The sequence below is a fragment of the Echeneis naucrates genome, chromosome 9 (genome assembly GCF_900963305.1).
Source record: "Echeneis naucrates chromosome 9, fEcheNa1.1, whole genome shotgun sequence".
NCBI classification, from domain to species: domain Eukaryota; kingdom Metazoa; phylum Chordata; class Actinopteri; order Carangiformes; family Echeneidae; genus Echeneis; species Echeneis naucrates.
Window position 1 is genome coordinate 11482889 of NC_042519.1, and position 16012 is coordinate 11498900.

The window sequence follows — 16012 nt, forward strand, 5'->3', positions numbered from 1 at the left end:
TATATAATTGTGGTCACAAACAAAATCGTGGAGGTCTGACATCAGTCCTTAAGCATGATACACAACCAAGGAAAAAACCAAGGCACTCTTTCTTGTATAATTCTCCAAAAATCCATTCAGAAGATTCACAGACTGTGACAGGGGAACCAGAGGTCCTTGAATTCATGTATTTTAAGACTGGTTTTAGTGACTCTTCATAGTCAGAGGTTTCTCTGTGTGTTTCACTTCCATTCATCCTGTTATTTCACTTGGACATCCAACCCATATCATTTTTAAGGTACAGATGCTCGTGAAATCTGAATAAAAGGACAATTAATCACAGAAAAAATATACAATGTAATCTTGACAGATGGCGGAAAGCAGTGGGATGGTAGAGCTCACTGTAAAAATAAATTTAGGGGGCAAACATGAAGTAAGACTTGAAAAGGCAAATGAATCAATGATTCTTCAATCACATTTTCACTTTTTGTGTGCTCTTGGGACTGCAGTTTTGCTTTTCAGTGATGTGTTAACACGCTGGGCCTCACTTTTGATGAGAACCACAGTAAATGGGAGTCAATGGGACAGGGACTGAGCACTCCATGATAGAGTATATCTACATCCATCAGCCAGCCTGCCTGCCTGCCCGGCACCCCTGTTAGTCAGTCCAATCATCAGTCAGTCAGTCAGCCAGTTGGCCAATGAGCCAGCCAGTCCATCAGTCAGCTAAACTGCCACCAAGTTTATCAGCCTGTAAGACAGGTTTCACATCATTAACTCCACTTCTATACTACTTCCCTTGCTCAAGGGAATGAATCGGGGTTGAGGTGAGCTACTATGATCGAACTGCTGCCCCCCCTCCCGTAGTAGAACAGAGGCCCTTGTGCTGTTTCCACCTTTAGCTTCTTGAAGACACAAAGTTGAAATGGTGAGAAAGAAACTCAACTACTACAGTCTCAAAACAAGTATGACATATACTGTATTTCCCCTCCATATTGTATTGTATACATTCATTTAATAACTTAATGTGAATTTTGCTGAAATCATACTTAGTGTGTATTAATTATTTTTGTTGATACTGGGTATATTTAGGGCAAACAATTATTTTCATCCTCAATGAATGGGTTGGTGTCAATAGAGAATGACAAATGGCACCACATTTCCCCTGAGTTTACATTTTTGCTGTGACAGTTACAGAGAGCAGCAGATAATCCACACATTTGAGAATGTGACAACAGCGAAGGTTCCTCTTTCTTGCTACTTAGTTAAGATTTTGGACAATCATCCATAAACGGGAATAAAGAAATGCAGAGGAGAACAAACAATGCAGTAAGAAAATGGGTGGAGAAGATAATATCCCAAGTCAGCAGAGGCTAAATGTTCATTACCTCTGTGAGGATTGCAGCACCACGTTGTTAACAGAGGTCAATTCAGCATAATGGAGAGTGGGCTGACTGAGAGTCTTTACCTCCTCCAGTTACTACTACACTATTTTCTGTCTCTCTCTGTGATGGTTGAATCCGTGCATGTATGAATTAAATTATATTGCACCGTACATTACTTAAACGTTAGGAAACATAACAGTCAACAGATGAGACACTCAGATCGTATCTTATCTGATTTGGCATTTTTTACATAATATGACCTATTAACCTTTAAATTCTTTCTGTCTCCCACTCTCATTCTTGGCCTTTCTTCTCTCCTTCTTCCTCCTCCTCCTCCTCCATCCTCTGGAACACATGGTTATCGCCTGTGAGTGGTTGTCATGGTGATCGACCCAGAGGGACTCATCCCAAAACCAAAAGTTCTGCTTGTCTGAAATAGAACCTTTGCGTCTCTCCAGGGGGAACGAGGTTCATTTGGCACGAGGGGAGACAGTGTGAGAGGGAAAGAGAGAGGGAGAGAGAGAGGTTTCAGTCAAGGAGAGTGAGATGAGAGTGTGAGGACAGGCAGGAAAGAGCGAGAGTAAGAGAGAGAATGAGGCAGCAAGCATCCATTCCAACTGGGTCACATCGCAGGAGCATTGCGTAAGCATAAACACTGCTGGCCCTATACTATGCCCTCACACACACACACACACACACACGTCTTTTCATAAGCTTACTACTGTCTGCGAATCAGCCGTTTTGTCCAACAATGTATTTTTTGTCAGATCCTGTGCAGCACCAAGCTGTGCCTCTCTTTTCTCCTGTGCTCTCGCCTTCAGTGGATTTTCAGTAAGCACATCATGACAGTGGAGTGAACCCTCCTCTCTGTTTGCTGCCAGACCGGACATCAGCATGACGTAGCACTTCTACTTTCCTTCTGCATATCCACAAACAAGAAAAACACCATGTTCTTCTGCTGTCTCCGTAGCCTTTGGACTCTAAATGTACCAAACCTGCATCAGCTCACAGTCTCATCCATACAAAGTGTCAGGCCTCAAGGGGATTTCGATTTACATGTGCTTACTCCAACAGGTCATCATTTTACAACACATTGTCCTCCTAACATCCTTGCACGCTGCATTCTCGGCATCTCTAGATTTCCCTAACATTTTCCCTGTGGTGGCGAAGCAGCAGCACAGCTTGAAGCGTGCATGTAACAGGAAGACTCCTAATGTGGCCACATCTTTCCACAGTACACCCTCTCCTCTCTGCTCGCCCTGGCGGTGCTGTTTACAAGCCCTCGGTATTGCTTGTCTGTTCCCAACATGCCCTGCTTCCACGCATGTTTGGTTATGCTAACACATATGTAAATGAACATAAACACAAAATGCACTTCATATTTGCGAAAAGTTGTTTGCGCAGTGCGCTGTGTGTGCGTCAGTAGAGGGTGTGATTGTCTATAAAAGGAACAGCCAAAGCCAGTTGTTTAAAATCCTGGTTGGACGGTTTCAAATCCCCCCTCAGACTGAGAGAGAGGAGAATAAGAGGAGGGAATGTGGAAGTGTGTGTGTGCGTGCGTGTGCGTGTGCGTGTGCGTGTGTTGGGAGAGTCTTTACAGTCAGGGATGGGAGAAACACTGACAGACAGACAGATTTCAGACAGACAGTCTCATAAGCAGGGAATGGAGAGGGGGAGAGAGAGAGAGAGAGAGAGAGAGAGAGAGAGAGAGAGAGAGAGAGAGAGAGCGGTGGGTGGGTGGGGCTTCTCAGAGAAAGGCGTGGTCAGGTAGCTGTCACTTACTGGCGGTTGCCATGGTAAGTGGGCGGCCCCGAACAGCAGGGCATCCAATGGGAGACGACGCCGCTTGTGTCACCATGGTGACGGGGCTGTGCCCAGGGAGGTTGTGATGGCTTGACAGGTGCGTGACAATCGGAGCTCTCTGCAAGCATGTACGCCAAAGGCAAGAGTAGCAACGTGCCGTCCGACAGCCAAGCCAGAGAAAAGTAAGTTTTATTTATGGGGAGGAAACCGCGGCGGTGAGGGAAGTTGCTGAGCGGCCGGGGGCAGTCACACACGGAGCTGCGGGAGGGGAGGGGAGGGCACACGGCGCCACGCTCAGCGCTCAGCGGCGCGGGGCTCCCCGCTCTGCTGCGCCCGGAAAGTTCACCTCTTGCTTTTATTTCCACAAAGATAGACATTTTGTCGACCGGCCTCTCTATTTTATTTTTTTTTTCTCCTTTTTTTTTTTTAGATTCCTTTCTTGTTGTCGTTGGACAAAATATGGTAAAATTGAACACGTAGTTTCTTCTTCGCTGGTTAATTTCAGGTTTTTATACCGAACCCGCAAACACCCTTCTGTCATGTCTAGGTCTTTTTTCTCTCCTTTCTTTCTCTCTGCTTGCTGTGTATTTCATGCCATTTTGTATTTCTTCGTGGCTGTTGGGCTGTCAGTGCTTTTACACGTGTCTTGAAGTCGGTGTCGGTGCAGCAGTTTTGTAAACAGAGACGCTGCGGAGCTCGGACGGTCTGCGGGCTCACTCCTCCGCGGCCGCTGCGTGTTTTTGCAGCCGCGGGAGACGCGTGGTTCTCCGCTCCGGGGGTCCGGCCGCCGCCACGGGAGATGAGATGTTTGTCTCCACATTATGGCAAATCTGGAGCAGCTTTTTCTTCATTTATTTTTTTCCCTCTTTAATAATTAGTCTTTAATTTCTTTCCTCCATATAAAGATAATTCGCGGTTCTTCTTGTCGTGTGTCTGACTGAGTTCATGAGCACAGAGTCTGACCCGAGAATGGAGCTAATTAGGCTTTTCACTTATCAGATCATTGGTTTTACTGAGCACAATGAAGTCACTTTTGGAGGTGGACAGGTCGGGACACTGATATATACTTAGAACATAATTATCATGCCCAGCCAGATTGCTAAGAAGGCTATGTGTCGTTACATAAAAAAAAGGTTATTTGGCTGACAGTCTATTTTTTAACACTATCCCAGAGATGCTGCGATGCTGACACTAAATGTAGTTGCTAAAACGGGCTCTGTGTTTCAGGTGCTTCAAGGCGAAGCCCTGGCTTAGTTGCATTTAACAGGCAGGGCTGCTGAGAGCCTTTCAGTCACTCGGGGTCACACGGTCGGTGAACAGGGGTCATAGATCAGATCCTGCTGGGAATGGGTAGCATGTATCTGTTGGTGATCTGCCTCTGAGTGTGAGCAGACGCAAACGTTTTGGGTTGGTTTGCTCCTCCAGTCAGGACCTCTCCAACTGACAGGGTTCAGGGTTCAGAAAGGGTGAGAGTTGGATGAGATGACTATATAGTGATAGTCGTATAGTCACTGCAAGTTATACTGCGATGTGTTGAACTTGTATTTTTAACTTGTTCCCAGCTGGGAGAATCTTTTAAGATTTTTATCCTGGGATTCTGTCCATAAAAGACTCGATTAATCGTCTCACCTCTGCTCCTGGTTACTGCTGCTCATGTATTGTGTCTTTTGAATCCAGTTCACTCATGTTTGTCAACAGTGTGATTAAGTGTTCAGCTCCATCCCTTGAGTCCCATTCTTTATCCCCAATCGATATGAAAAGGATAGGACCGAGCAGAGTGGCTCTATCGCTGCCTTATCACATGCACTGACAGAAGCTGAGATGGAAGGCTTCCTTCAGGCCTAGAAGACACTCTCTGTGTGAACACATGTAAGCTCGCACGTGTGTGTCAGCATGTAAGTGATAAGCCTTTTGATGGAAACAAAGTAGATACTAATGTAGTAGTTCAGTGGTCCCCTGACAGTTTGCAGAGCAGCTTGGTTCACCTGTGATGAAGGGACTTAAGTTCACATTTCCAGAGCTGCTGTGTTAACATGACCTATAAGTGGATTTCCGTCTTTAATGGAAACATCAACATAAAGGCTCTTCATGCATGTAAAGACCAGCATTTTCATATCCACAGAGGAGCTTTAACATTCACCTGACATCATGATTGAAATAATACTTTGCATGCCGTTGAGCATGACTTTAGAATTTTTTGCCACAAGTACATTGTTTGTTTTTGTCTCAAATTACCCATCTACAGCTGTATCTTATAGTGCAGATTTGCCAACATATTAGCCCTGTTGTGTACTGTGTTCTGAGCTAGACTGATCAAAATGGGCGATTTCTTTTCTACAGACGCCTAACTTCTTATATACCTCATTGTTTGAGATGATATAATATTTAGTCTTTATGTTGTTCGCTGATCATTTTATTATCGGTGTTCCATTTCCAGACAAGAGTGAGGTTCTGCTGTGTTGTATACCGACAAGGCCATACCGAAAGAAAAGACTGGGTGTCAAGAACACATCAGATAAAAAAGGCAGTGAAAAGCAAAAATCAAGCGAGGCAGAGTTTCATTTGTCTCTTAACAAGCAGCCTTGTTTATCAGCGGTGTGAGCGGGCCGAGCACTGCCGAGGCTTCAGTTGTTTCTCATTTCTGCAGCACAGTGGGGGATCAGAGAGCAGGAGAGACAAGAGGGCAACAACAGAATGAGGCGAAGAAGGAGGAGGGGAGAGAGCAGGACTGGGGGAATTTGCTGGATCATTAGTTTACAGTCTTGTAGTATTGACCTCAGAATGGACCCCCGCAGTCACAGGGCTCTGGCATCTCGCCCATGTAGATGTAGAGGAGCTCTAAACGCAGCTGACCTACCTCTGCAGCTCTGTTCGTGTGTGTGTGTGTCTGTTTATGTGTGTGATTTGTGTGGTGTGTCCTTGCTACAGATGCATTTTAAGAATTTACTTTTTTGCCTCATCACATATTCCCAAATGGTTATCTGGTGGATTTATTGAACACATGGTGATAAAATGTAATGCAGCTTAATAAAAACTTCTTTAGGAGAATTACACAAAAAAATACTTGTTTATTCCCAAGTTCCATATTAAACAACATGGGCGGATTTTACCAAACAAAATAAAAGGAGACACGTTTTTCTGTGATGAAAAACTGTGTGGACAGTAGTGTGTCTTTGTCTGCATGTCGGGGGACCTCCTCGTGTGTATTTTAACACAATAATTTTAATTAGCCGACTGCAGATCTTATCCCTAAGGTTAAAAGTTTGTCCATGTTTTTGCTTCAATTGTCTTTTTTCAGAGTTGTATTTCCTTTACAATGGGACTTCATTCAAGAGATGTAGCTAAAGCTGTTATAATTTATTGATTTCCTTTCATCAATCTGTGTCCTGCACAGAAGAGCATCCGTGTATAAAGAGAAACAGATAAATAAGAAAAAAATGTTTTAGAGGATTAGTCCCAAGTCATAACACTACACAAGTAAACATTTTGTCTCCATTTCCCTAATGGTATCACACTTGTTCTAGCTGGATATGCCACAGTTGACAGATGGATATCCGCCTCTGAAAATAGTGGTGCTCAAAGCTCTGAAAATGACATTTCGAAATCCAACAGAAAAATGTCTGTCCAGAAACAATGTTTCCGACACAGGGAGCAATATTTTTGATTTGGACTATTCCTTCAGGGGAAGGGAGCTTCAGTCACACGCTGTGGGCAACAGTGCCTATGGATTTCACAAAGTAAAAGAGACTTCTCTGTGTGAATAACAATATGTCTGTAATATTTTATATCATCATTAAATCCCTGACAAGCAGCTTTTTTAATATGTCTTTCTTTTACTTGTAGCCCTCATCTCTGTTTGTGTCTGTGTCGGGATGTTAGCAAATCAGACACGGTCATAACACATATGTGTCTTTAGTGAGCCGTCTCTCTATGGGTCTCAGACAGCAGCACCGTTGAGCCCTCTTTTCTCTCTCTCTGGCTGTACCAGTGTTACGGTCTGCGCTTGATTTTGATTCGGAGTGACACTACACGACCACTGACTGTGTACTGCAGTTGTTCAACGAGTGTAGGTTTCTGGCAGTTAGAGGACACATTCCACATATTTCTGGGATTGTGGTCTTGAGTGAGTTGCGTTGCAGCACATTGTACCCCCACCCCCCTTTCTCTGCATCTTGATAATTGTGGAATAAATTCAAATCTAAAAGTTTAAAATCCTTCCACACGCTTTCTGCTCCTATTTTAGCTTACAGAAGTAAAGCACTCAGTGGCTTTTGTTTACCCTGCCTGAGAATGTGTTACCTGTATTTAATTTAATTACTTAGACAGAAAAACACAAAACCGTGAACTCACAATTGTGAGAAGTCTAACTATCATTAAGTGTCATTGGTGTTGAGTCTGTAGTGCAGGTAGCAGTTGCCAGTCTGGTGCAGACTGAAGAATTTCTGGTGCTGTGAGGATCATCATTCTGCACACATAAGTACACACATACACTTACACACGGATACAGACACACACTCCCACTGCTACTTCTGAACCTAGACACCTCAGAATCCTGCCAGGAGGCTGCCAATGCAGCATTGCGCAGACTGAGGCAAAGCAATGCATGCTGGGAGTGTTTATCCGACAGAAGCAATTCAGGCTGCCACTCTGGCTCTGACAGTGAGTCACATTACAGAACTACAATAAAAATAGAGCAGCATCTCTCTCTCCCTCTCCCCCTCTCACGCACGTGTGTGCGCACACATACACTGTATGTTCACAGTACCTTGTGTCGGCTGGGCAAAGAATCTGATTTTGTCCGTGCCAGCTGCCACCTGATGAATGAAATTGATGAGTCTTTTGTTACTACATCTCAATGACAGAGGCCCCCTCATTACAGGAAGCAGAAAGAGAGATAATTTGTTAGAGCATGAACAAAAAAATGTAGCCAGGAGGATAAACATATGTTGCTGGACAACTTGGCGATTAAAATGAGAGGCTGAGTGTAGAAAATGGGAGTTGAAATTCAACAAATTTCAAATTTGATAGTATTTGAAGACTTAGCAAGGTAAAAGAAATTCAAAAGAAGAACAGAACAAAAGAAAGAAAGCTCAAAAATAAAAGAAATCAAATTAAATCAGATTTATCTATATAGCCCCAGATCATAACAAAGTTACATCAAAGCACTTTAAACATAAAGCAGGTCTAGACAAAATGATGTCAAGAGACCCATCAGATCCCCCACTGAACAAACACTTGGCGATAGTGGCAAGGAAAAACTTCCTTTAAGAGGCAGAAACCTCGGACAGAGCCAGGCTCAGGGCAGACATCTGCCTCGACCGGTTGGGTTGAGAGAGGGAGACACGGGGTGGGGGGCAAAGTTGCGTAGAGTTGGGAGAGATGAGAGCAGGAAGAGGGGATATTCAATAGGGGAACATATGATGCTGCATGAAGTTCATAGAAATGACGCTGGATGGAGTTCATGAAGCCGTGGGAGCAGCAGGCGTCACAGGAACATGGGGGATCTGTTGAAAGAAAGAGCTTTGTGTCCAGGTCAGACATAGTCAGGTGGTATCCTGCAGAGCCTCATGGTCTAATGCTGCATAATGGACACCTCTGTATCCTGTATACATCTCACTCTCACTGTGGGTCCTTTACACTGGTAAGTCACACACCTGATTCTGTTGACTTAAGTCCAGTAAGGGAGGGAGTGAAAGTCCCCTCCCCATACTTACATAAGAAGACAAGCAGACAAGTGGTAGGAGTGCTCCTCCTTGTTTAAGTCAACAGAGAATAATATAAAAGCAAGGATTAGGGTTTTATGCGTTTGTGTTTGTGTCCCCTCTTTGCTGCAGTGGGTCACCAGAGATCAGTGTGTCCAAGTCTGTAAGCCCATCTGAGCTGTCTGCTTACCGCACTTTCCCTTTTTTTTCATCCCTCAAAATCAACCTCCATCTGTCTGCCGTGCTGTCTGTGTGAATGTGAACTACAACATCCAGTGATCATTACGCAGCTAATATCTTCTCCACTTGTGAACAACTATGATAACTTAGAGATTTATCATTGTTGTTGTTGACGCTGATGGTCAGAGAAAGATAGTGACTTAAAACTGCTGCTTGTGTATTTAATCCTCAGAGCAGTTTAGATTAGCATTGGTCTGGGATTACAAGGAAACCAGAGAAGAAATGGGGCTTTGATTTCCTTTTTCTGGGTCTATACAGCTGTCTGCAAATAAAAAACAAGTAACAACAACAACAACAAAAAACTGATGATGACAGTTTGACAAGGCTCTGATAGAAAACATTTTTTTTACCTGCTAAACACATAGAAGCTGTTAAAAGTCCTCTTTTATCTGCTGGCATCCCTCCTAGTCTCTCTCTTATCCCTGCTGCCAGAGATGTAACTTGCCACAGAACTACTATCAAAGCAGCAGCTTCTTATTGAGCTGTGTGAGTCAGGGGTGGATGGGTGGGGGGGGCTTCGGAGACAGTCTCTGATCAGTGCAGGAAAAAAAAGGAGGTGTGGGGTGATGGTAGATAGGGGGGTGTCAATCAGCCAACAGGACCCTGTAGAAGACACCCTCACAGGACACCTTGAGGGGGTCGATGTGACAAAAGGCCTTTGTCGGCATCAGATATCATGTGGCAAAGGAGGGGAGGAGAGGAAAAGAGGGCACAGCATCCTGAGAGGCTTTTATCACTCCCCTCAAAGATGGCGGGTGCGGATGAGTGACTTTATCACCCACTGCTGGTCCCTAAGGACCCCATGGGTGTCCCTGACTGTCTCTGTTTTAATTAGAAACATACCAACACATCATATTTCTTCTCTTCTACAGTTTCAGTACATCAGGTTTGTCTTTGGGATTGAGATACTGACACTTTGGGGGATGGAGGATTCAGATCAGTGCTCTGTGAATGGGTACAATACTCAAGGTAGAGGGGTGGGTGGGGGTATTTCACAGTATGGTTTGCTGACCATGACTGTAAACTTCAATCTATGCTGTCGGGCATCGTTCTTGTTGTCGGTGGTAACACTCGTGGTTTTGTCAGGAAGTTTTTTGTTGCCCCTGGTGACACCAAATATGCACAGCTTTGCTCCAACCCACAGCACAGTAGGGACACTCTCCCTCAAAGCGTTTCCTGTAACCTGAGAAGCTCCAGCACAAATATAAAATGCCTTTGGTAGAAACAACACTCAGTGTATGTGGACTCAGATGAAGAGCGCCTTTTACCTTTCAAGCCCTACAATTTTGTCTTAATTAAGTTAGCATCTTCGTTTATTTACATCAACTATCCAGCCCTCTCTATTTGTCATCATTTCCCTCCTTTTTAACCTAACCTTAAAGAATGTGTGCATTGTCTACTCTCTAACTTGGAGAGTGTGACGGCTGCTCTTGTGCTCACCAGTGTAACTTGCACTGCTATTCTGAGTGCCTCGGTGTAACTGCGGATGCTGCTGTGCCTCCCCTGTCTGCTGAGTGTAGTGGAGGTTGGTTGGAGGCCTCTCTGCTGATATTTCTCCATCATTGATATGCAAGCTGCATCGCACAGGCGCTAGCACAAGGTTAAGGATGCGTGACGGCCAGGCTTAGGAACTGCTTCAGACACTTTTTCTCTGTATCCCTCTCTCCTGCAGAATCACACACATTTCTTGTACTGAGCCCTCTCTGTGCATAGCGCATATATTCCTTTATGTCTTGCTCTCCATTGTCCCTGGTCTCTTTTGGGAAGTTTTAAGTGCGACTTCTTCATTTTAATTCTTTATAAATGCAGTCTTTACATGTTCACGTGTACATGTGTGCTTTAAAAAGTCCACAAGGACATTTTCTCCTCACTGAATACAAAACTGTATATTCCCTTTCCAAGGTTTTGAATTGCTGACATGGGGTTCTTTACTTTTTAAGGCCTATATCACACCATTTCTCAACCATAGAGAAGCAGCTGGACAGCAGTGAGACTTCTCAACAGGATGGTTCCAGTGTTAGAATATGTAAAACTAGGACATGTTTTTCCTTTTTCTTTTCCAAGAATCTTTTTTTCTCCTTATAATGTGATATTATTCATTCAGACATCTCAGTGCATAAGATTTACTGCTAATTTATCCAACTTCAGGTTGCAGCAAGATATATTTCTTTAAATGGCTACACATTTATTTATACTTCCTTCAGAGCCTCTGTGCTGACCTTAATAGCCTCACATTCTTCCCCAAATTGCTCTAGATTGCCTTCATCTGTATCAGTTTTTAAAAAAAATCTCATCTCAAAGCTTTGTTGTTCAAAAGAATAGAGGCCTATTAGAGCCCTTTGAAAGGAATTCTAATCCTATTAGATTACAGCAGAGCAGTCGTCTCCTTCTCCCTCTGGTTTTGTTGGGAGTTGCTACCAATTGTGGAATGTTGCATTGTGAGAGGTGGACAATGATGTTGTTTGGCTGGATGATCTGTGAAGCTGTTGTAAGAGTGGACCAGTCACATTCCATGTCCGGCACACTGTAGGACAGGGGAGTGTCGGCAGGGTGTGGTTAGGGAGTGGCAGCGAGGAAACTCCTTAGCACCACTGTATTTGAGTTTGAGTGTCTGATAAAGCTTAAAAAAAAACAAAAAACAAAACAGGGTTTGTATAAGAGAGAGGAATAGAGTGAAGAAAATTGTGCTCAGTGAAATGATTGAGATGACATTCCTTATGTATGCATTTGCGGTCCACCCTCATTGACAGAAATGAAGTGCAGGCCTTCAGTCAGTACCTTAGCATGTCTATGTACATGTAGTTCTGTCATTTCTGCTCAGTGCAGCCTGTCTAGTGACGACCCTTTGAATTCTCTTCTTCATAAGAAAATGTAAAAAGAGACTTTAAAAGAATACAGTAATTAACTCCATATAATATCTCTAAGTGTTGTCATCAAACTCCAAGTTCTCTCTGTAAACAGCAGTTTAATATTCTGGTTTTTATGGCTGTGTTGCATTCAGGATTTACTGTAATAGCTTGTAGAGAAAGTTGAACAAGGAAAACACTCTTAAAAATCATTGGTGTTCTTTCAGCTGTGAAATTAAACAAACTCCCCATGAGAGGTGACTCAATCTAAACAAATCAAAGCCAATGAAATGGAACTCAAATTAAGAAAGTGATGGATTTGCAACTGCTTTTATTTATTTTGTCCACTTTGCACGTTCAGCAAACAAAGTTCAGTTGTAGAAAATTTTTTTTAACGTAATGGCGGATTTTCATAAAAAGGACACAACTGCATGTTTGTGCAATTAACAGTGTTGGTAAACAGTGAGATTACCCATCATGCTCTCTCTCAATCTCTCCCCGTTTCTCCGTCTCTCTGATAAACTGGCATTTCCTGTTATCTTAGCCCAGGGTATTGTTGTCTGCTCTGTGCGAAAGTTGAGTCTCTGCACCGCTGACAGAACAAGAACTGTTTCACTTTGTCTGATTGTGTCTGTATCAGGCGGTGGGGGGTGGGGCTTCCTTTTTATTGTGTTGTCTGTTCAAGTCTTAATTGCAGCTGCACTAATGCTGCTGTTTTCAAGATGCGAGTGAGGGAGTGTATCCTGCCAGAGCTGCCACCACTCAGTCAGTATAGTCTGGTAGTCACCACCCACTGAAGTCGCAGCTAGTGTTTTCACTGATACAAAAATTCACAGCGCAATGATGCATTTATCAATATTGTTCGCCACCCCTGAGGAATACTCTTTACCTCAGTAACATAAATACAAATATGAACAAAACAGAGAAAGCTAGCCTGATGTCACCCCAACAAAAAGTGGAATAACTGCAAAAATTACTGTGACTAAAGTTGCCTAATAGACTGAAATAAGCAAAAATATACCAGAAAACTGTTTAAATGGTGATGTTAAGGTGCAGCCATAAAAAATGATATGCGCCAATGCATTTGAGGAGGATGTCAATCCAATAACTGCTTAAAGACCCAACTCTTCTTCTCACTATACAGATTTCCATCCATCTATTATCTATACTGCTTATCCATGCAGGGTCGCAGCAGGGCCAGAGCCAATCCTGGCTGACATTGGGTGAGGGTGAGGGTGAGGGCAGGTACACCCTGGGCAAATTGCCATTCTATCACGGGGCTGGCATATTGAGACGTACAGAGGCAAACAACCATCCACTCTCACGCCTATTAGCAATTTAGAGTCACCAATTAACCTAACAATCGACCTCACTGTGCGAGGATGCCAGGAGTCCCTGGACACAGGCACAGGGAGAACATGCAACACACAGAAAGGACCCAGACACAGGGATCTAACCCAGAGCCTTCTTGCTGTGAGTTGACAATGGAAACCACTTCACCAACGATACAGGTTTTGAGCCTTGAATTCAAAAGCGATGTTGGGGGTGATTGTTGCTGAAAAGTCTCAGGTCCTCATCAGCTCTAATCCAGTGCATGGGACTGATCCTGAATAAGGTTTTTTGAGGCTGACCATTCACACCATTACATATTCTTTATTCAACCTTTGTTTGACTCTGTTTTATCTGTTTACTGTTTTTCATGCCCCACAAATATGATGATAACCACCATTGGGCGTAGCCATTTAGGAGCACAATGTGTGCTGGACTTACAACACAGGGTGGAGATTTGCAACAGCAGTTGAACTTGTGGTCATGTGATTCTGATAAGTTTAGTGTTATCGGTCTTTCCCCTGAACTACAGAGCCTGACTTAGTTTTTTTCTTATACATTATTCTCCTTCCTCATTAGAGATCAAAACAGGGTATTGGTCACTTTCCATCACATTGTACTTATTGTAGATAATTTACTGATGTGGTATTTTAAGACTTTGGCTTATATATATATATATATATTTTTTTTTTTTTTTTTTTTTTGACATATATTGAAAATAGCCAACCAATACCTATATGAAGAAAAACTAAACTCTGTGTCTGATTATTTCCATCTTAAACATTATAATCTTTATTAATTCATCTTATACCGTTTATCCGTCTCTGTGTCAAAGGGATGCTGGAGCTAATCCCAGCTCACACTATATGAGGGTGGGGTACACCCTGGACAGGTCGCCAGTCCATCACAGGGCCAACACACAAAGACAGACAAAGACCAGCAACCACTCACACCTCACCAATTAACCTAATCATGATGTCTTTGGACGGTGGGAGGAAACAGGAGTACCCAGAGGAAGCCCACGCAGCACAGGGAGAACATGCAAACTCCGCACAGAAAGGCCCCAGGCCGGGAACCAAACCCATGACCTTCTTGCTGCGAAGCAACGGCGCTAACCACTATGCCGCTGTGCTGCCCTCATAATCTCTACTGTTTTAATATTTGTTGTTCAAGTGCCCCAAAGGTGGGCGGGGGAGGAAAGGATTCTGGGATCTCTAGTTAATGAAAGATAAACACAAGGTCTTCTCTGAGGTAAGCCAAAGAATGCAGGACTCTTCCCTCTGTCAGGATATGAGTTTCATTCTTCCGACTTATACTTTAACGCATGACATTTCATCTTTCTGCTGACAAATTCCTCTCAGGAAGAACAGGAAGAACGTAAGCAACAAGTTGCTTCACTTTTACCTCCTTATTATGTGGCAGCAATGAGAAACCTTCCCACTGACTGTTTTTATCAGCTGACAGTGTAATACTGGGTATGAGCATCATCGTGTAGTTAACTCGTGGCAGAATTCACCAGCCACCTGTATCATCAGGGATTTTATTTCTGCTGCTGGTCAGCCCTCTCATACAGCAGTGAATCAGCCAGAGCTGTTCACCTTGACTTGTTCGCCAGCATAGGCCACACCACTCTGTGCCAAGCTGGTGTTGAAGCATTCAGGCCTATCACTCAGCCAAAGCTCCACTCCGGGCTTTACTATGGTTTGTGGAAGTGAGACGGATAAAGGTTATGGCAAACATTTGCTGAACAAAGCAGCGTATGAGACCATCTCAGCAGAGACAAAACAGAGTATACTAGCAGTCTCTTCTCAGGCTGCCTCAATGCCGGATTATGACATGTTTGTTAATCTTCAAAGCTGGAGTGAACTTTTGACTGCACCTCACAACTCTACTACGCGCCAAGCCTGCAAGTGAAGTCTACAACAAGGCCAGTCAGCATCAGAGACAATATACTCAATATGAGCTTCTCTATTCAAGTGCTCTGCCTCTAGCAGGAGCCATTAGAAATACCCCAGGGGGATGGCATGGAAGGGTAATGGAGAATATAGATTTAACTTGTGACCATCAGCAAAAATACCAATTAGAAATGCATCAGCAAGCAGACAGATAGAGCAACAGCACATGCCAGTTGGGAATTAATTGAAGGCATGTATTTGACTTGAGCTACGGCAAGAAGTTGAAGGAGTGTAATGGAAGTCTTGTCTTTCAGTGACTTATGACATTTAAATAGGAAATCATCTGAATGAGCTTTTCTTCTCCATGACAATACAAACTTTGTCAAAATGCAGTTTTTATCCCACTGTAGAGTTACCAACAAGTGTTTTTTTTTCTTGTTAAATGAAAGGTGGATGAGGGGACTGTTACATGTGTTGGCTGCATTTTGGACTCTTATTCAGGTGCAAGTCAGGTTTGTGTTTTCAGATCTTGTCTTAAAGAGATGCACCACCAGCCTACTCTCCACCCGATCCTCCGTGATTAAGGTCTGTGACAGTATGTTCATAATGTTGTCCTCTTTAGTTTTTCTCTCAAGCTGCAGCATCACTCCTTGTCTGCTCCGTCCTGACCTCCCCTCGCTGCATTTCCCAGCTCCTTTCATTAATCATTTACCCTCCCTCCTCTTTGTCTCTCTTCATCATACTTTCTGCCCCCCCCCCCCCAATTTCTATAGCTTTTTCTTTTCCTCTTTACCCTCTAGTTGTCTTCTTGTAACTAATCTTTTTCTCCTAAT

The 16012-nt window shown here is 43.5% G+C and overlaps 1 protein-coding gene across 1 annotated transcript in view; it reads left to right on the forward strand.

Moving 5' to 3' along the window:
- Window positions 1-3293: 3293 nt before the first annotated feature.
- The window catches only part of LOC115048711 (single-stranded DNA-binding protein 2), a 47766-nt gene continuing 35047 nt past the window's right edge, over window positions 3294-16012 (forward strand). Inside the window, exon 1 of the mRNA XM_029510412.1 lies at window positions 3294-3349. Within this exon, the coding sequence (XP_029366272.1) occupies window positions 3294-3349 (56 nt within the window). The remainder of the gene's footprint in view (window positions 3350-16012) is intronic.